This window comes from Hemiscyllium ocellatum, chromosome 4, assembly GCF_020745735.1.
Source record: "Hemiscyllium ocellatum isolate sHemOce1 chromosome 4, sHemOce1.pat.X.cur, whole genome shotgun sequence".
Classification (NCBI taxonomy): Eukaryota; Metazoa; Chordata; class Chondrichthyes; order Orectolobiformes; family Hemiscylliidae; genus Hemiscyllium; species Hemiscyllium ocellatum.
In genome coordinates this window covers 72,800,279-72,826,113 of record NC_083404.1, presented here as the reverse complement: position 1 = coordinate 72,826,113, position 25,835 = coordinate 72,800,279, and the positions used below count along the sequence as shown (strand labels likewise).

The 25,835-nt window shown below is 40.2% G+C and overlaps 1 protein-coding gene across 2 annotated transcripts in view; it reads left to right on the top strand.

Moving 5' to 3' along the window:
• lyn (LYN proto-oncogene, Src family tyrosine kinase) overlaps positions 1-25,835 on the top strand; it is a 108,642-nt gene that overhangs the window by 44,973 nt on the left and 37,834 nt on the right. For both annotated transcript variants that reach the window (XM_060823449.1, XM_060823445.1), the window contains exons 8-10: positions 29-181; positions 23,576-23,758; positions 24,940-25,016. In XM_060823449.1, the coding sequence (XP_060679432.1) occupies positions 29-181; positions 23,576-23,758; positions 24,940-25,016 (413 nt within the window). The remainder of the gene's footprint in view (positions 1-28; positions 182-23,575; positions 23,759-24,939; positions 25,017-25,835) is intronic.

Here is a 25,835-nt window from a genome sequence, read left to right as displayed (position 1 = left end):
CTCAAACCCTAATTGTTTTAATTCACAGAACAGCCTGATGGTCTGTGTCGAAAGCTTGGATCGCCTTGTCTTAGCCCCCAACCACAAAAACCATGGGATAAAGATGCATGGGAAATTCCACGAGAGTCTGTGAAACTGGTCAAGAAACTTGGTGCTGGACAGTTTGGAGAAGTGTGGATGGGTATGTGACTGGCAGTTACTTGGTAAATGTAATCATCTCAATGTGTTATTTGAAAATTAAAATCCTATTAATTATTACTGCACCAAGGAGAGGTTTGAATTTGTTGATTCCAGTCTGTTTCCATGACTACTTTTGGAATATTCATGTTATCAGGGCACAATCTTTAGAGACATTTTTCAAGTTGATGAACACCAGCTTTACTTCTGTGGGAATTACTTCAGATTCTACACTAATTTGGACTGAATATTACTAGTTTTCTAATATTGGTTTCCACATTATATCTTGTTTCCACTATGTATTTGGCTTTGTCGTCAATTGACATGTTTGGAGGGTTGAACAAAGGAATATAAAAGAAGGCGAACAACCAGCTAAAGTAGAGTAGCTTTATTTTTTGATGAAGTTATCCATAATTTTAGTGTCTTTGGACCTGGTTGTGACTTGCAATATATTTTACTGTAGCAGGACTGTAAAATCAGTGCTTCTCGTTTTTGTAATGTTTCGGCATGATTAAAACAAATGCTTTGTGTAAAACCTGTGTTTTAAATCTAATAAGATATGGAGTACAGTATTTGTTTAGAGGCAACTCTTGGTGATGGCACTGGTGATGTTATAAAACTCAATGTGCAAAAATATTGCAAATACTGCATTGAAAACATTGATATAGTTCTGACTCATTTGTTGTACCTACTGTCTTCATGAATAGAAAACATCCTATTTGAGAGAGACACAGTGGACATTATCAGGGTGCAATGGTTTTTATATAAATAAAAATTGTTTGAGTTTGCAAACATTACAAGTAGTTATTGAAAGTGAAGAGATTTGAGCTGCCTAGTTTCATGATCCGCCCTTTGTCTGTTTGTAGTGCTCAGCTTCAAAAGGTTGTTCGGAATACAAGTGAGCTGTGCACTAGGAGCAAATTACTGCAGGTGCTGGAATCTGTAATGAAAAATGCAGTACTGGAAATCAATGGTTCAGAGAGCATGCATGGAGAGAGCAAGCTAACATTTTGAGTCTAGATGACTCTGCAACAGAACTGTGGACTAGTTGATTCTAAAATAAATAGCAGGCAATGCCCTTGGTAGCGGTTACATGACTGTTAAATGCTGTCATTTGACAATGTGTGAAATTCCGAGGTGAAAAATGGTAACTTAGCTTTCATATTAAAAAAAGCAAATGCAATGGTGAAATAACCATTCAATTCAGATTTAAACCTTGAGGTAAGATTAATATGTATGAGGTAAATAAGATTAAGATAAATGCTAAAGATTATACACATACTGTAAAGTGGAATGGATGGAATAGGCCAGGTGATGTCTGATCATTGTGTTATAAGTTTTATGTACCATTAACATCACATAATCTGCATCTAGAAATACAAACCACATTTAAATTTGGTTGTATTGCTTGTTCTTGTGCATTTCATTGTTGACATGAAATCATTCAAAGTATAAAGTATAGACTTTATAACTTTTCACACTATTAAATGTTTCACCTTTGTTTAGATCGTGAAGAAATAGATATCAATTCCAGGAAGTATATTGGTTCTTCACACATCAGCTATTTAGGGTAGTCTGAAGTGCAAGATGTTTCCTCTAATTTGCACAGCTCAGTTGACGTCTACACTCTTCCTTTATGATTGTTCTTACAACTGGCACAGCGCATACGTCAGCAGTGCACATTTCCTCTCTCTCTACGTCTGTCAATTATTCATTTGCAGTAAAGTTTCTTACTCTGACTTGCACAGGACAAGAAAAATGGGCAACCCTGATGATTTAAGTCTGGAGATATCATTTACAAAATGCTTTCTACATAAATGTATTTGCTTTATTCTTGGCAGAAAGTGCCCTACAGACCATTTGCAACAAATTGTGATGTATAATCGGCTTTGACATCATAAAAACTTTGACTTATTTGTTTTATTTTTAAAAGATTCTGGTAAAAATCGCAGTTTGTGGATGCAGTAATTGGAATGAGGGTCAGGTGGATCTTATTTACTATGAGATCCTTGATTGGGATTGTTAACCTAGGCTAATAAGGGAGGCCTGGCTGACAGATATAAACAGGAGATTCACAGTGGTCCTTCATCCAGGGACAGAATCTGAGTTGGCTGATCAGAGCCCATGAACTGTGCGCATGTGAATAAAGGGTGACGTGGTAACGGGATACCTGCCTCCGTGGAGTTATTTACAGAGGACATAGAGAATGGGGTGGGAGGGCAGATTTTCCCTGTTCATATATCTATTGGAAAGATTACCATATTTAAAGGAAGTTTGATTTTTCTATCAATAAAAAAAGAAATTATTTCCTCAAAGACGAATAAAATCTCACAACTTGGTTTTTGTACTGTTGGAACTCATCTGTGGAGTGTTAGTAAGAATTGATAGTTGTGTTAGTTTTTGGTCTACCTTCTTGTGTCATTGAGAAATTTGTCAGATTTATAAATTCAGATTGTCAGGTAAATAAGGCAGATGTAGGCCTTTATGGAATAGAATGTACATAGCTTGTCAATTGTTAATCAATTCTTTAAAAACAAACTTTAAGTACTATGGTTGGAGCCATATTGGTAGTTTTGCAATGAGGTTGAAGATAAATCAAGCTTGTGCTGAACCAATCTTTAGCATTTGTGGTTTTAATCTGCAATGTATATATTCAATGTTTTGTGTTACCTCATCGCAGAATTCATGAGGGTTATTTTGCAGAGAAGTATGAAGTGGTAAATTCCTGTAGGAACAGAAAGGAGAAATAGAGAAACCTAATATTATATACACAAATTGTAGAAAATGGCAGAACAGATTGTCAAAGTGGTTAAAAAATGTATAGGTCCCTGGGTTTTGTAAGCAGTGACACAGATGACAAAAACAATTAAATTATGATTAAGTTAATGAAATTCTGGTTTGGTCTTAACTGATATGCTGTACCCAATTCTGAGTACCACACTTTAAGAAGAATGTGAAGATTTCATGATGCAGAAAATAATCATGTGAATGATTTCAGGATGATGGGATTGTGCTGGTTGAATAAATTATAGAAAACAGCCCTGCTCTCCTAGAAAAGAGAGTTTGAGAAGATTTGATAGAGTGGTCAGGATTGTGATGGTAGATAGAGTCATAGAGTCATAGAGATGTACAGCATGGAAACAGACCCTTTATTCCAACCTGTCCATGCCGACCAGATATCCCAACCCAACCTAGTCCCACCTGCCAGCACCGGCCCATATCCCTCCAAACCCTTCCTATTCATAAACCTATCCAAATGCCTCTTAAATGTTGCAATTGTACCAGCCTCCATCACATCCTCTGGCAGCTCATCCTATACACGTACCACCCTCTGTGTGAAAAAGTTGCCCCTTGGGTCTCTTTTATATCTTTCCCCTCTCACCCTAAACCTATGCCCTCTAGTTCTGGACTCCCCGACCCCAGGGAAAAGACTTTGTCTATTTACCTATTCGTGCCCCTCATAATTTTGTAAACCTCTATAAGGTCACCCCTCAGCCTCCAACACTCCAGGGAAAACAGCCCCAGCCTGTTCAGCCTCACCCTATAGCTCAAATCCTCCAACCCTGGCAACATCCTTGTAAATCTTTTGTGAACCCTTTCAAGTTTCACAACATCTTTCCGATAGGAAGGAGACCAGAATTGCACGCAATATTCCAACAGTGGCCTAACCAATGTCCTGTACAGCTGCAATACAACCTCCCAATTCCTGTACTCAATACTCTGACCAATAAAGGAAAGCATACCAAACGCTGCCTTCACTATCCTATCTACTTGCGACTCCACTTTCAAGGAGTTATGAACCTGCACTCCAAGGTCTCTCTTTTCAGCAACACTCCCTGGGACAATAGACAATAGGTGCAGGAGAAGGCCATTCAGCCCTTCGAGTGTGCACCACCATTCGATATGATCATGGCTGATCATCCTTAGTCAGTATCCTGTTCCTACCTTATCTCCATAACCCTTGATTCCACTATCCTTGAGAGCTCTATCCAACTCTTTCTTAAATGAATTCAGAGACTGAGCCTCCACTGCCCACTGGGGCAGAGCATTCCACACAGCCACCACTCTCTGGGTGAAGAAGTTTCTCCTCATCTCTGTCCTAAATAGTCTACCCCATATTTTTAAGCTGTGTCCTCTGGTTCGACACTCACCCATCGGCGGAAACATGTTTCCTGCCTCCAGAGTGTCCAATCCTTTAATAATCTTATATGTCTCAAGATCCCCTCTGTCTTCTAAACTCAAGGGTATACAAGCTCAATCGCTCCAGTCTTTTAGTGTAAGGTAGTCCCGCCATTCCAGGAATTGACCTCGTAAACCTACGCTGCACACCCTCAATAGCCAGAATGTATTTCCTCAAATTTAGAGACCAGAACTGCACACAATACTCCAAGTGTGGTCTCACCAGGGCCCTGTACAGCTTCAGAAGAACCTATTTGCTTCTATACTCAATCCCTCATTATGAAGGCCAGCATGCTATTAGCCTTCTTCACTACCTGCTGTACCTGCATGCTTACCTTCATTGACTGGTGTACAAGAACACCCAGATCTCTTTGTACTGCCCCTTTACCTAAATTGATTCCATTTAGGTAGTAATCTGCCTTCCTGTTCTTGCCACCAAAGTGGATAACCATACATTTATCCACATTTAACTGCATCTGCCATGCATCTGACCACTCACCTAATCTGTCCAGGTCACCTTGTAATCTCCTAATATCCACCTCACATTTCACCCTGCCACCCAGCTTAGTATCATCAGCAAATTTGCTAATGTTATTGCTAAGAGTAAAAAATGAGGTCTGCAGATGCTGGAGATCACAGCTGCAAATGTGTTGCTGGTCAAAGCACAGCAGGTTAGGCAGCATCTCAGGAATAGAGAATTCGACGTTTCGAGCATAAGCCCTTCATCAGGATGAAGGGCTTATGCTCGAAACGTCGAATTCTCTATTCCTGAGATGCTGCCTAACCTGCTGTGCTTTGACCAGCAATGTTATTGCTAACACCATCTTCTATATCATTAATACATATTGTAAAATGCTGCGGTCCCAGCACTGATCCCTGCGGTACCCCACAGGTCACTGCCTGCGATTCCGAAATGGAGCCGTTTATCACTACTCTTTATATCCTGTCAGCCAACCAACTTTCAATCCAAGTTAGTACTTTGCCCCTAATACCATGCGCCCTAATTTTTCTCACTAACCTCCTATGTGGGACTTTATCAAAAGCTTTCTGAAAGTCCAGGTACACTACATCTACTGGAACTCCCTCATCCATCTTCAGAGTTACATCCTCAAAAAATTCCAGAAGATTAGTCATGCATGATTTCCCCTTCATAAATCCATGCTGACTCTGACCTTCCTGTTACTACTATCCAGATGTGTCATAATTTCATCCTTTATAATAGACTCCAGCATCTTTCCCACCACTGAGGTCAGACTAACTGGTCTATAATTTCCTGCTTTCTCTCTCCCACCTTAAAAAGTGGTACAACATTAGCCACCCTCCAATCTGCAGGAACTGATCCCCAATCTATCGAACCCTGGAAAATAATCACCAACGCATCCACGATTTCTCGAGCCATTTCCTTCAGTACTCTGGGATGTAGAACATCAGGCCCCGGGGACTTATCAACCTTCAGACCTAACAGTCTCTCCAACACCAATTCCTGGCAAACATAAATTCCCTTCAGTTCAGGTCCTTCAGCCACTGTTACCTCAGGGAGATTGCTTGTGTCTTCCCCAGTGAACACAGATCTGAAGTACCAATTCAATTCTTCTGCCATTTCTTTGTTCCCCATAATATATTCCCCTGTTTCTGTCTTCAAGGGTCCAATTTTAGTCTTGACCAGTTTTTTGCCTTTCACATACCTAAAAAAGCTTTTACTATCCTCCTTTATATTTTTGGCCAGTTTACCTTCGTACATCATTTTTTCTCTGCGTATTTCCTTCTTAGTAATCTCTGTTGTTCTTTAAAAGCTTCCCAGTCCTCCATTTTCCCACTTATCTTTGCTATGTTATACTTTTTCTCTTTTAACTTTCTTAATTTCCCTCGTCAGCCACAGCCGCCCATGCCTCCTCCTCGGATCTTTCTTCATTTTTGGAATGAACTGATCCTGCATCTTCTGCATTATACACAGAAATATCTGCCATTCTTCCTCCACTGTCATCCCTGCTAAGGTATTGCACCATTGAACTTTGGTATTGCACAAAGACCTCCTCCCTCATAGCTCCATCGTTCCCTTTATTCAACAGAAATATTGTCACTTCCAATTGTACCCTCTCCCTTTCAAATTGCAGATTGAAGCTTATTGTATTATGGTCACTACTTCCCAATGGCTCCTTCACTTCGAGGTCCGTGATCAATTCTGGTTCGTTGCACAATACCAGATCCAGAATTACCTTCTCCCTTGTAGGCTCCAGCACCAGTTGTTCTAAGAATCCATCTCGGAGGCACTCCACAAAGTCTCTTTCTTGAGGTCCAATACCATCCTGATTCTCCCAGTCTACCTGCCTGTTGAAATCCCCCATAGCAACTGTAGTAACATCTTTGCAACAGGCCAATTTCAGCTCCTGATTCAACTTACATCCGACATCCAGACTACTGTTTGGGGGCCTGTAGATAACTCCTAAGTGGGTCTTTTTACCCTTAGGATTTCTCAACTCTATCCATACTGACTCTACATCCCCTGATTCTAGGTCCCCCTGCGCAAGGGACTGAATACCATCCCTTATCAACATGGCCACCCCACCCTCCTCTGCCCGTCAGTGTGTCCTTACGATAGCACGTGTAGCCTTGAATATTCATTTCCCAGGCCCTGTCCACTTGAAGCCACGTCTCAATTATCCCAACAATATCATATTTGCCAATTTCCAAAAGAGCATCAAGCTCATCCATCTTATTTCTAATGCTTTGTGCATTCATATATAGTATTTTTAATTTGTTACTGACCTCACCCTTCCCATCAACTCCTATTTCACTCAACCTTACAGCATGATCCCTTTGAGTTTTTTCCTTAACTCCATTTGCCAAAGCTATCCCATGTCCACTTTTTGCCCTCCTGGTTTCTCTCTTAAGTATACTCCTACCTCCTTTATACTCTAAGGATTCACTTGATCAATCCTGTCTATACCTGACATATGCTTCCTTCTTTTCCTTAACCAAACCCTCAATTTCTTTAGTCATCCAGCATTCCCTATACCTACCAGCCTTCCCTTTCACCCTTACAGGAATATACTTTCTCTGCATTCTTGTTATCTCATTTCTGAAGGATTCCCATTTTCCAGCCATCCCTTTACCTGCAAACATCTGCCTCCAATCAGCTTTCGAAAGTTCTTGCCTAATACCCTTTAAATTGGCCTTTCTCTAATTTAGAACTTCAACTGTTCCCATTGGTGGAAGTGATGAGGACCAGACAACTGATTTTAAGGAGATTGGCAAAAAAAAAACCAAGGGCAACACAAAGACAAGATTTTCAATGCAGATGTTAAATCTGGAATAACTTGCTGTATGCCAGATGTGGTGCAAACTTGTACAATTTGGGTTTCCGAAAGGGAATTGGGCAAAAACCTGAAGAAAGAAATATACTTGGCTACAGGTAGAAATGGAATTGACTAAGTTACTGTTAAAGCGCCAGGTCACTGGGTCAGTAGGCCCAGTTCAAGTCCCATTTACTCTATAAGTGTATGAACAGGTTGATTAGAAAATATCGTTGAAAGAGCCAGCATGGATCTGATGGACCAATTGGTTTTCCCCTCCTGTGGTGTAACTATTCCATCACTCTAAGTTAGATAGGATTTGCCTTTAATAAATCTATGCTGGCTCTCCTAAATTGACACATGCTTTCCCAAATTTACATTTATTTTGTCCTCGGTTGCTTTTAATAACTCGGCAATCAGCAATTTGGCTGTAGTTTACAATTTTTACCTCTCCCCTCTCTTGAATAGTGGGTTAATATGTCAAAATTCCATTCCTGTGATGCCAACCCTGAATTCAATGAGGATGGAATGTCTCTGTTGCTTTTCATTTCTGCTTTTTTAAAGATCTGCGATGAATTCCTTCAGCAGGTCACTTAACCATTTTAGCAACATTAATCTTTTTAAGTTTTGTCTACCTGTTATTGTCCAGTTCGTAAATCCCTTCCGCTCTTTTAGTATCACCTTTGTATCATCCATTTCCTTTGAAGAAAGATACAAAGTACCAGTTTCATAGCTTTGTCTTATCACAAAAATTTTCTTATGAGGCTTTATCTTCAAAACTTCAAATATCAACCTAGCAAACTGCTTCAAAATTCTTTGCAAATTTCAATTGTGCAGCTTCACGTGGCACCATGCAGACATGCTGCCAGTCAAGGACACAAGTGCTGTGGACTAATACTTGCGTGGATCACATGTTGTCAGATCATTGATATGGAAAAAGGGAACTAATGTCCTAACATGTGAACGTGACATCTCTTGGCCTAAATGGCTGCTGAGATGTCAGGATACCAAAATTGGACAACACAGGTCTGACAACCCAAGAGAAGAGGAGGCCACCTGTTATAAAAATGGGGCCACACTGGAAATGCCTCTGGGTCCGCACCAAAGGAGAAATGAGGAGAGGGCAAACTCAGTATCAGACCCTGCTCAAAACCAGAGCCAAATTCCCCAATCCTCCTTGATTGTGATTGGAGGCTATCAGGCAGCTAGCCTATGCATCCAGCATTGCACAGTCCATTTTCTTTAAGTACTGTTTGCTGCCATATTAAAGTCCTCAACTAAGCCCTTTTATCAAAATAAAGAATAGAAAAGCAGTACTCATCTGAAACATCAGCTTCAGAGAGTTGACAAATCTAGCATCCCGGGCCTTTGACCTAACTGCAGCCCACTTGATTAATTTACCCAATTGATTCCACATCTGTACTAACCTCCAAAGTTAAAAATCACAAAACACTGGCTTATAGTCCAACAGATTAATTTGGAAGCACTCACTTTCAGAGTGCTGCTCCTTCACATCAGATAGTTGTGGATCAGGACACAAGACACAGAATTTATAGGAAAAGATTACGGTGTCAAGCAACTGAAATGATATATTGAACAAACCTAGATTATTGTTAAGTCTTTCATCTTTTAGAATGCAGCTTTTGGTTATTATTACGTAAATCTTAAAGTCTTTTAAGTCACATTCTTGAGATAACCTAAGGTTTTACAATAAAGAAAGTGACATCTCAGCTCAGATAATGTGAGGTTAGAGGTGTGAGGTTAGAGTCTGTCTGTATCCCAACTATGAGTCTATGGGGTGAATTTGTATTTGCTGAATTATATTTGCAGATACATTCTACAGTCATTCCATGTAATATTTCGTAAAATCCATTTTGGAAATAGAACCAGTCTGACTCAACATTGGGATACAGAGACTCTAACCTCACACCTTTAATGCATTGTCTGAGCTGAGATGTCACCTTTTATTTTATAAAACCTTGTTATCTCGAGAATGTGACTTAAAAGAAATTCTGACATTCACGAATTAATGAACCAAAACCTGCAAATTATTCTAAAAGATGAAACACTTAACAACATGGGCGGCGCGGTGGCACAGTGGTTAGCACTGCTGTCTCACAGCGCCTGAGACCCGGGTTCAATTCCCGACTCAGGCGACTGACTGTGTGGAGTTTGCACGTTCTCCCCGTGTCTGCGTGGGTTTCCTCCGGGTGCTCCGGTTTCCTCCCACAGTCCAAAGATGTGCGGGTCAGGTGAATTGGCCATGCTAAATTGCCCGTAGTGTTAGGTAAGAGGTAAATGTAGGGGTATGGGTGGGTTGCGCTTCGGCGGGTCGGTGTGGACTTGTTGGGCCGAAGGGCCTGTTTCCACACTGTAAGTAATCTAATCTAATCTAACAATTTAGGTTTATTCAATATAGCACGGTGACCCAGTGGTTAGCACTGCTGTCTCACAGCACCAGGGTCCCAGGTTCCATTCCAGCCTCAGGCGACTATCTGTGTGGTGTTTGCACGTTCTCCCCGTGTCTGCTTGAATTTTCTCTGGGTGCTCCGGTTTCCTCACACAGTCCAAAACATGTGCAGGTCAGGTAGGTTGGCCATGCTAAATTGCCCATTGTGTTAGGTGTGTTAGTCAGAGGGAAATGGGTCTGGGTGGGTTACTCTTCAGAGGGTCGGTGTGGACTTGTTGGGCCGAAGAGCCTGTTTCCACACTGTAGGGAATCTAATCATATTTCAGTTGCATGACACTATGATCTATTGCAATACATTCTGTGTCTTATGGTCCTATTTCACAACTACCTGATGAAGGAGCAGGCTCCAAAAGCTAATGCTTCCAAATAAACCCGTTGGACTATAGCCTGGTGTTGTGCGATTTTTAACTTTGTCCATGCCAGTCTAATACCACCTCTGCCACATCATGGCTAACCTTCAAATAATGTGCAGTGACTGAGGTAATGGCTGCAAGTTGCTCTTCACTCCTGAGTTGTTCCTTCCTTCTTTTCGGTCTTGATTTTGTTTACATGGTCAATTTGTCCATCTTGTGTTAATACCCAAAACTCAAGAATCTGAAATGTTCCTGTTGTGCCACTTTTCTAACCACACATTCATCTATACTATATTCCTATTTTTATGTTTATCAATGTGTGAATTTGGGATTAATCTTGAGATTGCTTACTTTGAGGTGTTGTTTTAAAATCCCTTTCCTTCCTTAAAAATGCCTAAAGATGCTTATTGACATTTCTACCTCTGTCGAAAATTCCCCTCCTCCACTCAGATTATCCTGCTGCCATTCAGTAATATTCCTTACTCTGGCACCAAGGACGTAGCATGTTATTTGGGAATCAGAATTGTGGTCATGGAAATGCTCACCTATCCCCTAACTATTAAATCAGATGTAACACTGAATTTTCAACCTTTCATTTCTCCTGTGTACTGTTAAATGTCTTGAAGTAGAATTCTCATCATATTTCTCCATGGAATAGACATCCCTGCTGACTGTCCATAACTGGACACTACTCGTGAATGGCACTGTTTTGGGAATTTCCTGCAATACATGCGCCTTTCTCCTACTCTGCTGGCGATCTCACTTATCACCAACCACCACTACAGTCCATATCTGTTGCTGCAGGATTATGGTGCCCTGTAACAAATGAGACTTGTGCTTGAGTGAAGGGAAACCATGGCACTTCCTGCACAAAAGTTTATCCATAGTGTACGGAAGTCTCCACATGGAACACATATCACATGTAATTGGCCCCAGTTGGCTTGTCATGGTAGTTAAATTGCTGACTTGTAAATTTGAGACTCTGACCATGGAATCAATTATCACTGAACTCTGAATATTGAACACCACACAGTGCAGATGCGGGTGCAGGAAAGCCTTGGCCTAGTGGTACATTTGCCAGACTGTTGATCCATAGACCCAGGTAATATTATGGTGACCCAGATTCAAATACCGCCACAGCAGACCGTGGAATTTGAATTAAATAGAAATCTAGAATTAAGAGTTTAATGGTGAACATGAATCCATTGTTGGGAAAAACTGATCTGATTCACTAAAGTCATTTAGGGAAGGAAACTACTTTACCTGGTCAGGATGACATTTGATTCCAGATTCACAGCAGTGTTTGACTGTTAATTGCCCTCCTGAATAGGCAATAAATGCTGGCCTAGTCAGTGACACCCTCATCCTGTAAATGAATTTTAAAAATTAATTCTACCCTGCTTTTAATTGCTGTGAAGGACATGTTGTGGGCGACATAATTTGTGATTGGAGGCTACCAGGCAGCTAGCCTATGCATCCAGCATTGCACAGTCCATTTTCTTTAAGTACTGTCTGTGCTGCCATATTAAAGTCCTCAACTAAGTCCTTTTAACAAAATAAGGAAGAATAGAATAGCAGTACTCACCTGAAACCTCAGCTTCAGATAGTTGGTAAGTCTAGCATCCCTGCCCACCTGACTGCATCCCACTTGAGCCAGTTAAATGTTCATGATCCTTCAATTAGCTGCTCTGAAGACCAGAAGGATATGGAGACTAGCAATAACTTTTGCGGCTTGGAATTAAGAAGGTTCAATTCCATGATGTGAACTGCAGCTCTCCTTATAATAATTGTGTCTCTCCCATAGTATTCTCTTTGTCTTGTCTAACTTAACAGCACTGTTTCAAACTCCTCAATTACTATCTTCAAACCAAAAACAACTTTACAAAATCCCATACATTATGGCAAATATCATAGATGTTACATACAAAAGTATAATCTAAGAGGTAAAATATGAGAATAAGATTTCAAGTGGGTTTTAGCAAGGATTAGAGTCCATTCTCATCCCAGCTGGATGACTTTTCTTATTTTGTTTACATATTTAATAACGTTTGCACAAAGTTTGAAAACTACTTAAAACAGGTCATGTATTTCCTAGAAGGATAATTCAATAAAACTTGTAATAACTGACTTGTCTTGCATCCCTCAAATTTGAACTCCAATATAACCAGGATATTCCTATCCAAGTATTACTCAGTTTTTTTTTCAAATCTTCTTTTTTTAATTTGCTTGTGGGATGTGGGCATTGCTGGCTGGTCCAACATTTATTACTCTTCCCTAGTTGAAAATATGGTGGCAAGCTGTCATCTTGAACTACTGCTGTCCATGTGCTGTAGGTAGACCTACAATGCTGTTGGGGAGGAAATTCCAGGATTTGACCCAATGACACTGTCGGAATGGTCATATATTTTCAAGTCTGGATGTTACGTGGCTTGGAGGATAACTTACAAGTGGTGGTGGTTTTTCCATGTACCTGTTACTCTTATCCTTCTAGATGGAAGTGATCCTGGGTTTGGAAGGTGTTGTCTAAGGAGCCTTGGTGAATTTCTGCAGTGCACCTTCTAAATGCTACATACTGCTGCCACTGTGTCAGTGATGGAGTGACAAGAATGTTTGTAGATATGGTTTGAAATGGGTTGCTTTGTCCTGGATGGTCTCAAGCTTCTAGGTTGTTGTTGGAGATGCACTCATCCAGCCAACTGGGGGGATTATTCCATCATACTCCTGACTTGTGTCTTGTGGACAGGCATTGGGGATCCAGGAGATGAGTTACTTGCTGCAGTATTCCTAGCTTCCGACCTACTCTTGTAGCCGTTGTATTTATATGGTGAGTCCAGTTGAATTTCTGATCGTCCTCCGGAATGTTGATATTAGAGGATAATGATAATGCAGCTTTGCAACCTGCATAATGTAACTAATTATTTACATAGATTTGCTTGGCAAATCTGAGACCTAACGCTTAGGTGACTTCCTTGTATTCATATTTGTAAACCACTGCATATTCACAAAGGTTTACTTCTTTTATGTAGTTTCTTATAATGCATTGAAAGTACTTACAGTATAAATTTGATGAAGTTTCACCATTAAAACTTTGTTTCCATAGTTTTAGAGATCTGAATATGTTACAATTCTCAAGGTGAGGATGCATTATTGAAATAATAATGTGGTATTCATGCTGCAATACTCACCTCAAAAGTACATGCAGTTTGAATTCTGAGCTGGTGCCTGCATTGACTGTATGATGGTTTGTATTTGAATGTATGATGTTGCTTTCTTTCCTCCTCAATCTTGGACATGATTGTTATTGGGCAATTAGAAATTCTTGGGGATCTGACAGCAGGGACTTGGACGAGGCAGCTGAAGTGAGGGAGAGGGGATGGTTTAGGAGGCAAGATGCCCTTTTTTATATTTTCTCGTGGTATGTGGGCAACACTGGCTGGCCAGTATTTATTATCCATCCCTAGTTGCTCTTGCGAAGATGGTGATGAGCTGCCTTATTGAACTGCTGCAAGTAGATTCACAATGCTGTTAGGGAGACAATTTCAAGATTTTGACTAGTAGTGGGCGGGGTGATATATTTGCAAGTCAGAATGATGACTGGCTTGGAGAGGAGCTTGTACACAATATTGTTCCTTTGTACCTGCTTCCCTTAACCTTCTAGATGGAAGTGGTCGTGGGTTTGGAAGGTGATGTCTACGGATCATTAAAGCAAGAGGCAAATAGAGCCATAGGTGGGAGATATTATATGAAGATGCATTCACTGACCTTTACCATCTACATGAGTTTACTCGACATCCTGTGGCGTTCAGCCAAGTCCAGACTCGAGAAGTTGACCTTCTTCCGCAGCTGTTCCAAGTCCCTCCTGAGGGTGATCCTTGAAGGAATCCAGGCTCCTCATGGAAGTGTGGTGTCCACAAGGTTTCCAGTATTGAATCTAAGACCTCAGACTCCCTTCACTGCAGTGGTTGCTTTGTCCATGCTGTAGTTTCAGGAATAATACTCAGCAATCCATATGCCGTAGGTAGACTTAGAATGCTGTTGGGCACGCAGTATTTTCCTGTTATGCAGTGTTACTCCTCTTTAAGGTGGGAAGGCTTCCAATAAAGAAGGCTGGTTGCATAAAGTACCAACAGTGCAATACCATTCGGTCCCCTGCTGAGTACAGAGATAGTGCCAACGGACACATTGCGACCAAGAAATGTGCATTGCAGGATCAAATTTGTATGCTTCCCATCTTCACTGAAATAGGCATAGACATGTCCCAAATCGCAATCTCTATACCCACTTTAAATGGTATCCAATCTTTAACTGACTTCCAAGCTTTTGACTCACAAGTAATTGACAGGTTATTCTAATTTTAATCAGCTTTTGACCTTTTACAACAATCACAAATCATAATGTTAATTATACTTAACTAATGTACAAAGGTTTTATACTCAAATCAGCAGTGAAAGTATGTGTAAAGAGCTAAAATACATTGAAAGCAGGGAGTTACTTATTCCTGATTCAGCAGAAGGCAGGTGGAATTTAAAAGTTTGAAACAATCAACCTTGCAAGGAAATTGTATATCCAAGAGTAAAAGGCAAAGGGAATTAAAGTTTAGTATAGTTTGAAATCTAAAGGCCAACTGCGTGAAATCCTTTAATTTATAGCAAACAGGAGTTAAAGAAGAGTGAGAAATATTACTGGATACTTGAATCGAAATCAAAGACAAACTGAAAATAGAAGCTCTGAATCTGAAAAAGATTTATTGTACTAAAGGAGGCCATTGAACTAATTATATATTTGTCATCGCAAAAAAGCTAGCCAATCTAAACACCGTTTATCCTTGATATACAGTTCTGGTACATCCAACAGCATACCAAAATTATTTTGACAGTTTCTGCATCCATCACCTTCTTAGGCAAGGATTTTCAGACCCCTAAGTGCCATTTATGTGAAAAACGTGCATCTTTATTTCCCTCTACTTTTTCTACCCTTTACTTTAAATCTATGTTCATTGGTTAATGACCTTTTTTCTAACCGAACTAGATTTTTCCTATCCTCGCCAGCTACGACCTTCATTTACATACTTCTATTAAATTCCCCCCTCAGCTTCCAGAGGATAAAACCCTCTCAGGAAGAACTACTCCAGTCTATTCAGTCTTTCCTCATTAAATTCTTCTATCCTGGTAATACCTATGTACATCTCTTCCATACCCTCAATGGCATAACCCTGTCTCCCTTATAATGACAGATAGCACCTACTTCCTCATCAATAATTAGGAGAAAATTTTGAATCATAGCTGTATAAGAGGTAATCCAGTGAATAGAGAATGACATAATTTTAGTTGGCTTGGATTGTCTGTTTTTACATTCCTTGATTTTTCTCAAGGAAGAGATATGTGTGGATATTGGAAACCATCTAGCATACTATTAGCAGATTTCAATGCCTTTGGTAACATGCTTTTCTCAGAAATTTATCAATCTGAAATATGTGGAGGTTCAAAGTAAAACTTGGTTAAGGAAAAGGAATAAACTGAATGAATGAAGTTAATGGTGTTGTGTTTGGAGTATTTATTGTTCCTGATCTATAATCAATAATTTGGATATTGAATTACAATGCAAACTCTGATACACAAATAAAATTTAATCAGGAGATGGGGTTGTCAAAATAAACAGAATAATCAGGGACCTACAAAACAAATTGAATAGAATCTGCAACTGAGCATGTATAATGCATCCTTGCCGAGAGGTGCAAGGGAGGAGCAAAGGACTTCTGGGAAGTTTTTAAGTGGGTGAGATCTAAACCCAGACCCTACACCATAGGGTCCCTCCCACCCACCTCCTCTAACCTTACTAAGAGTCTGTAAACTAGGTACGTTTTCAGGTTTCTTTTTTTTTCTTCTCTTTCTTTGTTTAGTCCTGTGCAGACTTTCAGAGTAATGGGATATGGATGTTAGGGCAGTTGCATGTTCCTCCTGCAGAATGTGGCAGATGAGAGATACTTCACATGTCTCTGTCGGTTACATCTGCAGGAAGTGCACCCAAGTCCAGCTCCTCGAAAACCGAGTTAGGGAACTGGAGCTGGAGCTGGATGAACTATGGATCATCTGGAAGGCTGAGGGGGAAATTGAGAGGATATACAGGGAGGTGGTCACTCCCCAAACACAGGATGAGAACAGCTGGGTTACAATCAGGGGGAGGAGAGAGAACCGACGGTCAGAGCAGGGATCCCCTGTGGCTGTTTCCCTCAGCAATAAGTATACCATTTTGTATACTGTGGCTCAGAAGGGAATGTGGGGAAATAGAAAAGCAATAGTGGTAGAGGACTCAATAGTTAGATGGGTTAACAGGAGATTGTGGTCAGGAACGGGACTCCAGGAAGATATGTTGCCTCCCTGGTGCCAGGGTCTAGGATGTTGCTGATCGGGTTTACAAGATTCTGAGGGGGAGGGTGAGCAGCCAGAAATTGTGGTACATATTGGCACCAATGCTTTAGCCAGAAAAGGGATTAAGGATCCGAAAAGTGATTACAGAGAGTTAGATTCGAAGCTGAAGAGCAGGACAAATAGAGTAGTGACCTCAGGTTTGCTACCAGTACTACAAGATAGTGAGATGAGGAACAGTCAGCAAATGCAGCTTAACATGTGGCTGCAAGGCTGGTGCAGGAGGGAGGGCTTCAGTTACCTAGACCATTGGGATACCTTCTGGGGAAGGTGGGACCTGTACATGAAGGACAGGTTGCACCTGAACTGGAGGGGTACAAATGTCCTGGGTGGGAGATTTGCTTGTCCGATTCGGGAGGGTTTACATTAGTTTGGCAGGAGGGGTGGGAATCAAAGCCACATGTCTGAGAAGGGGTCAGTTGCAGACAGGACATTGACAGGATACATGGAATCTATCAGGAAGGTTTCTCACATGATGAAACAAAGGAAAATTGTGTCTGCTTTAATGCAAGGAATGTCCGGACTAAGAATAACAAACTAAGTGCATGGATCAGTACTTGGGGCTACGATGTTGTGGTCATAACGGAGACGTGGGTTTCACAGGGGCAGGAATGGTTGCTTGATGGTCCAGTGTTTAGAACATTAAAAAAGATCAGGGAGGGTGAAAAAGATGAGGGGGTGTAGCATTGCTCATCAGTGAGTGCATCACAGCTACAGAAATGAAGGTTGTTGAGGAAGGTTTGTCTACTGAGTCAGTATGGGTGAAACTTAGGAACAGCAAGGGAACAGCCACCACACTGGGGGCTTCTACAGACCACCTAATAGCAGTAGAGAGATTGAAGATCTCATAGGCAGGCTGATTCTGGAAAAATGCAAAAGTAGCAGGGTTGTTGTTATGGGTGATTTCAACTTTCCCAATATCGACTGGAACCTCCTAAGTGCAGATGGTTTGGATGGAGCCATTTTTGTCAGGTGTGTTCAGGAGGATTTCCTTACTCAGTATGTGGACAGACCGACGAGGGGGGAGGCCATTTTGGATTTGGTGCTCGGCAATGAGCCAGGACAGGTGTCAGATCTCGTGGTGGGAGAGTACTTTGGTGAAAGTGATCACAACTGCTTCACATTTAGCATAGCCTTGGAGAGTGAAAGGAGCAGTTACCAAGGGAAGATATTTAATTGAGGTAAAGGAAATTATGATGCTATCAGACATGAGTTGGGAAGTTCAGACTGGGAGCAATTGTTCCACAGAAAGTGCACAGCAGACATGTGGAGACTCTTTAAGGAGCAGTTGTTGCAAGTGATGCACAAATTTGTTCCTCTGAAGGGGTAAGATTAAAGAACCTTGGATGATGAGGACAGAGGAATTTCTCGTCAAAAGGAAGAAGGCAGCTTACATAAGGTGGAGGAAGCAAGGATCTAGCACAGCTTTAGAGGATTACAGGCTTGCTAAAAAGGAGCTCAGAAGTGGACTGAGGAGAGCCGGTGGGGAGGGGGTGGGGGGGGGGCGCGGAAGGTGGTGGTGGTGGCACGAAAAAGGCTTGGCAAAACGGATTAGGGAGAAGCCAAAGGCATTTTACTCATATGTGAGGGATAAGAGAATGCTCAGGGAGAAGGTAGATCTGATCAGGGATAGCAGAGGGTCTTGTGCTTGGATTCTGAGCAGATAGGGGAAGCCCTAAATGAGTTATTTGCTTCGGTTTTCACCAAGAAAAGGTAACTTGTTGTAAATGAAACCTTAGAGGAGCTGGGATAGTCTTGACCAGATCAAGATTGATGAAGTTAATGTGCCCAGGGCCAGACCAGATTTATCCCAGGCTGCTCCGGGAAGCGAGAAAGGAGGTTGCTAAGCCGTTGGTGAAGATATTTGTCTCCTCGCTCTCCATGGGAGTCGTACATGAGGATTGGAAGGGGGCGAATGTTGTTCCACTTTTCAAGAAGGGTAATAGGGAAATCCCTGGCAATTACAGACCAGTCAATCTTACGTCTGTGGTCAGCAAAGTTGTGTAAAGAATTCTGAGGGATAGGATTTATGACGGCGCGGTGGGTCAGGAGCGGCACGGTGGCTCAGTGGTTAGCACTGCTGCCTCACAGTACCAGCGTCCCAGGTTCAATTCCCGCCTTGGGTGACTGTGTGGAGTTTGCACATTCTCCCCGTATTCTGCGTGGGTTTCTTCCAGGTGCTCCGGTTTCCTCCCAAGATGTACAGGTCAGGTAAATTGGCCATGCTAAATTGCCCATAGTGTTAGGTGCATTAGTCAGAAGGAAATGGGTCTGGGTGGATTACTCTTCAGAGGGTCGGTGTGGACTTAGCTGTTTCCACACTGTAGGGAATCTAAAAAAAAATGCTAAGTGATGCATTTTGGAAAGTCGAACTCGAATGCTGAATATAGGATTAAAGACCAGATTCTTGGCAGTGTGGAGGAACAGAGGGATCTGGTTGTGCAAGTGCATAGATCCCTCAAATTTGCCACCCAAGTGAATAGGGTTTCATTAATAGGGGTATCGAGTTTAAGAGCCGCGAGGTTTTGCGGCAGCTCTTCAAGTCCCTGGTGAAACCACACTTGGAACATTGTGTCCAGTTCTGGTCGCCCTAATATAGGAAAGATACAGAGGCCTTGGAGAGGGTGCAAAGAAGGTTTATCAGGATGCTGCCTGGACTGGAGGGCTTGCCGTATGAAGAAAGGTTGAATAAGCTTGGACTTTTCTCTCTGGAGAGAAGGAAGAGGAGAGGAGACCTGATTGAGGTCTACAAAATAATGAGAGGAATAGATAGAGTCAATAGCCAGAGACTTTTCCCCAGGGCAGGATTGACTGGTATGAGAAGTCATAGATTGACGATATTAGGAGGAAGGTATGAAGGAGACGTCAGAGGTAGGTTCTTTACACAGAGTTGTGAATGCATGGAATGTGTTGCCAGTTGAGGTGGTGGAAGCGAAGTCATTGGGGACTTTTAAGTGATTGCTGGACATGCACATAGATAGCAGTGAGTTGAGGGGTGTGTAGGTTAAGTTACTATATTTTACATTAGAATTAAGTCTCGGCACAACATCATGGGCTAAAGGGCATGTTCTGTGCTGTACTTTTCTTTGTTCTATGTTCTAAACTAATAGAAAACTGGATGTCACAAATATATTTCATGGATGGTAACAATAACTGAGACAGAAAGAGGCTTGGGCATGAAGGTTGATTTGACACACATTTAGTCACAATCCAGTGATAATAAAACAAAATAAACACGATGCTAAGCAAGTGAAGAGTGCATCCAATAGAGTGCACATCTCCACCATGCTGTTTTAACTCAGTGTCATTATAACTAAATTGTTCTTCATTGAATTGTTTTGCTATCTAGTTGAAATTGTAATGACAGACCTAAAAAAAAACTTTTCATTGAGTTTTTGTCCCTCCAAAGAGGCTTCAGGTCAAATTATATCCAACTACCAGCTCTTAAAACACTGCTCACATTTTCAGATGTGACAAATTCCATCACAGCAGCTAAAGCAATCCAGAAGTATTTGGTTTTTGGGATATTATAACAAACATTGAAACTAGGAGCAAGGGTAGGCCATTTTGCCTTCACCATGCAATATGATTGAGGCTGATCCCCGTTCTCAGTGCCATATTCCCACTTTCTCACCTTATTATTTGATGACATTAAAATCTTAAAAAATGAACCTCTCTCTCTGCTGGATATATTTAGTGACTTGACCAACATAGCCTTCCCTAGTAGAGAATTCCATAGGTTCACTACCCTTTTCATTATCTCAGTCTTAAATGGCTCTAGGCTCAGTAACAAACAGGTAAAACAGTCACTGGTGAAGGTAATTAAATTTCTTGAAATACTTAACAGTCAGGCAGTAATTGTGGATATAAACGTTAAAAGACATTCAATTTATAACCTTTTCATCTGAACCAGAAATCACAGGAGATGGAAAAGCTTTAAAGTATAGAATCAGGGGAAGAGGAAAGGTCTGTGATGGGGCAGAAAGCATCAGAGGTTAAATGCTGTTAGGAATGATGGTGCAAGAGAGATGGTAGTGGAAAAGAAACAAATCATGAAACTAGAAAAGCTGTATATGGCATCAGAACCATTACTAGCTCTTAATATCCAGGGCCAAAGGAACACTGATTATCATTCAAAATTAAGGTTAATAAAGAGTCCAACATGTTACATAATGTTGTTATTGCTGCAATAGAGTTAGGGTTATTTATATTGCTGAATTCATTGAGTAAAGTAAGTAAACATCATGTTAAAAGTGTATAGAATTGGAACCAAATTGGATCTTGAATACAGTTGTGCTTTGATCAGCAACAGCTAAGAAAATCACACCAGTAATAGAAATGGTATAAACGCAAATTTTTTTAAAAGATCAATGAATCAAGATAATAAGCCATTGTCTACACAGGCCAGAGGATGAAGATAGAAAATACAATTCATAGTAACTTGGATACTAGGGAAAAAAAGATAGAGGTTAACCCTGTTAAAATAAAAGTTTTATTTGGTTATTTATTATCAAACGGAAAGAAGGGATCAGTCTGGAAATTTTAGACCGCTAAGTCTCACCTTGATGGTGGGGATGATGTTAGAATTTTATGGGATAAAATATATCTGCAGTTGGAGAGATGGAGTTTAATCCTGGATAGTCATCATGGATTTGTTAAGATAAGATAATGTTTGACAAATTGAGCAATTTTTCTGAGGAGGTAATCAGAAGTGTTGATGAGGGTAATACATTTCATGTGGTCTCCATGGAGTTCAGCAAAGCCTTTGAAAAAGTTTTTCATGTCAGACTAGTCAAGAAAATAAAAGCTTACGAGATCCAAGGCAAAGAAGCAGTTAGATGCAAAGTTAGGTCAAAGGCAAGAACCAGATGGTGATGGTGGAGGGATATTTCTGTGACTGGAACTTTTTTCCACTGGAATTCTGCAGGGCTCACAGCTTGGACCCTTACTGTTTGTAGTATATATTAATGATTTGGAGTTAAATGCAGAAAATATGATCAAGATAAAGTATATTTATGAATGACACAAAGTGGTAAGCTAGTAAAGAGTGAGAAAGACAGCCATATGCTAGGAGCATGTCAAGTGATCACATGGAATTTAACCTGCAAAATGCGAGGTAATGGACTTGAGGAAGTTTAACAAATGCAAGAGATTACAATATATTTGTTAGCAGCCAGAAATGTACTGAAGAACAGAAGGATGTTCACATGCACATCCAAAGATCCCTGAAGAGCGGGTAGAGAAGGTATTTTAAGATGGCATTTACATATGTACAATACGTAGATGTGGTATGGAATGCAAGAGCATGGAGGACATGTTGGAATTGAAATAAATCGCTAGGCTACAATTGGAGTGCTGCATGCAGTTCTAGTTGCATGTATACTAATCAACATTTTGTTCAAGGAAAGGAAAGCAATATTCTGGTAGTCAAATAACATTCTTGCAATGTAAGCAGGAGATTGGACTGTAAGATCATCATATGAATGACTGGGTTAAATTGGTTTGATATGGTCTTCCTTACCATCTCTTGTCTATTCATGTTGCCATCACTATATTTAAAGGAAGGATGATATTTGCAAAAGAAAGGGAGCAGAGAAGATATATCAAGATGCTGCCTGGCCAGGTGGATCTTGAGTTCTGAGGAAGGACTGAATAGGCTGGGATTGCTTTCCTTGGAGCAATGAAGGTTGGAAGGGAACCTGATAGAGATTAATAGGCATATACAGGTGGGTAGGAAGGTATTTTTTTCCACTCTGAATAGTCAATAACTAAGGTGCATAGATTCAGCGTGCTATGAGGGGAGTTACGCAGACTGTTTTCACCCAGAGAGTGTTAGGAGTCTGGAGCTCATTGCCTAAAAGGATGGTTGAGTCGGAAACTCTCAACAACATTTAAGCAGTATTCAGATATTCACTTTCATTTCCAAAGTCTCCAGAACTGTGTGCAAAGGGCTCAAAAATGGAGTTATTGTAGTCAGATCTTTGTTGACCAGTACAGAAACAGTACAAATTACCTTCTTCTCTGCTGTAAATGTCCATATCAATGATGTCAGGAAGATTTAGATCAAATGCATACTGATCAACATTTGGGTAAGGAAGCAAATGGAATACTCTTGGAGTCATTGAAGAGTTGGCTAATGTATTGGGGAGTTAGAATGAAAGATTGTCATTTGGATGGATGAGTTAAGTTAATTTGATGTGGTCTGTGTTGTCTACTATTCATGAAGTCAACATCATGAAGAAACTCTTACATGACTGACCAGTGCGACTCTATGCAGTAGTTACTAAAGGAGATTCCATTTACATTATTGTGGAATTTATGGCCAATGGTCAATGTGAACACTGGAATCAAGTCCAGTATTTTTATTTGGGGTTGATAAGTAGCCCATTAATCTTAAGTGTACATCAAACCTGGTTAATCTTCAGTTTCAGAAGAAGGCTTACTATGGAACAATCCAGTGGATTTGGTAAATTTGTTGTTTGTATTTTGAAATACAGGACTGAACTTTTCTACACATTCTACCTTTCATTCATCTTCAACCTTTTTTTGTTATCTTCAATGTGTACATTTTATGCTGAAGTATCAACTTAAACTGATTTGCAGTTTCTTGATTGAATTGATAAATCATAATTCCTTTATCAACATCTTTCATTATTTTATCTGTTCTGTTTTATTTAGGTTATTACAAAAATACTACAAAAGTAGCTGTTAAAACTTTAAAACCAGGCAGCATGTCCGTGGAAGCCTTCCTTGAAGAAGCCAACCTCATGAAGAAACTCTTACACGACCGATTAGTGCGACTCTATGCAGTAGTCACTAAAGGAGATCCAATTTACATTATTGCGGAATTTATGGCCAATGGTCAGTGTGAACACTGGAATTAAGTACAATATTTTTATTTGGGGGGATGATAAGTAGCCCATTAATCTCAAGTATACATCAAACTTGGTAAATCTTCACTTTGAAAAGAAGGCTTACTATGGAACAATCCAGTGGATTTGGTAAATTTGTTGTTTGTATTTTCAAATAACTTTTCTACACATTCTACCTTTCATTCATCTTCAACATTTTTTGTTTCAAAGATTTATAAGGAGCAGTGAGTGTGTTTTGAGCGCATACAAATAATAAGTAGTAAAACTGAACTCAAATAATCCATCTCAAAAAATGTTCCATCTATGATTCATTACCAAATATGTATGATAATAAAGTACAATACATTGTATTTGCCAGCAATTTCTGCTTTTGTTACAATGTATTATATCTTCAGCGTTTATAAACAGGTAGAACTGATATGTAAAACTATTGAAAGGAACAAGAAAATCTTTGTTGACAGAAATTGTATTTCCTAATTTGTATCTAATCGCAATACTTTGCAGAATAAGATAATCAACCATTGAATGATCTGTCATAAAGTTAAAAACTGTGGTTCTGGAAAGATACAGCAGGCCAGGCAGCATCCGAGGAGCAGGAGAATCGACGTTTCGGGCATAAGCCCTTCTTCAGGAATGATCTGTCATATAGTAAAGAATTTGAAGTTATTGTAACTGTTCAGTGGTGCTGTGTGGCTCAGATTAGAGCAAAGCGGCTCAACTGATGAGACTGCTCCATTTTACCTTATTATTCACTCTCTTTCTACCCTTCCCCCTCCCCCCCCCCCACTGACTACTGCTCCCCAACTCTACACAGCCTAAAGTAGCTTCTTAAAAAAAAAGACTCTTCTATTGCTCTTCTTTACTTAAAGAATCTGAATTTCACTCCTCACCTGATTATATAAAATGGATCAGAAATCAAAACTGCTTCGTATTCCCTTGCCAAATCATTGTCAAATTATCATTGGAAGCGCAATTTCTCTTCTCAAAGAGAGTTACATTTAAAAGCCCTCAAATGTGCTGTTATTTTAGGGTTCAACTCTTTTAAAATACCAATATTTACTGATATAATTGAACTGCATGACTGTTGTAAATTAAAGAAATACTTTGTATTTTTTTTTCTATAGTAGCCTTTCTATTCGAGAAATAATTTATTTTTTATTACAATCACAGGTAGTTTGCTAGATTTCCTGAAGACAGATGAAGGGAGAAGACTTGTATTACCTAAAATGATTGATTTCTCCGCACAGGTATGTAACCAAGAAAATAAGTTTGTCATTGTATATAGAAGAAGCTGCATTGAAGATCAATTCATAAAACTTCCATACAAAGAATTCAAATTGCTTTCCTATATTTATGCATCTCAAACAAAGGTACATAATTGGTTGCAAAGTGCTTTGGGATGCCCTAAAATCACAAAAGATGCCTTTTTTTTCCTTTTCCTTTCAACATCTAATTTATTGGAGCTGAATTTGCATTTGTTGACATTCCTTGTTCTTCCCAAAACAGTATTAATATTGGAATCAATATTAAAACAACCCTGGGCCCCTAAATCCAACCTCATGGCTGGAAGCGGAAGCTTGTAAGAAGGTGGAGAAGGTAGAATTGTGAAATTCAACCTAAATGAGCTTCTCATACATTTATGGAGATAGTGAGGATTAAAGATGCGGGTAAGTCTGTCGATAAAATGTAAAGCTGGAGAAAGCCAAGCAGCTTGACCTGATATGCTTTATCCAGCTCCACATTTTATTGACACTTATCACACATTTTACACTGGCAGGTTGTGAGGTGTACAGGTAGTTCTTCTATAACACAATGGTTGCATTCTTGTGCAACCCTGCATTATAGAAAAATTGTGCTTTGGAAACAGTGCTTAAAAGTGTTAGCGATGTAATTGTGTTAAGCCAACACACATTTAAAAGTTTGCACTTTAGAAACAATGTCTCCCCAATCATGTTTCAGTGAATTGGCGTGAATGAAACACGTATTGTAGCAGAACAACCTGTCTTTCTGTCATGTCCCAACTCCTACACTGCAACCTGTTTCAAATTTAACAGCTGCTGGTTAGG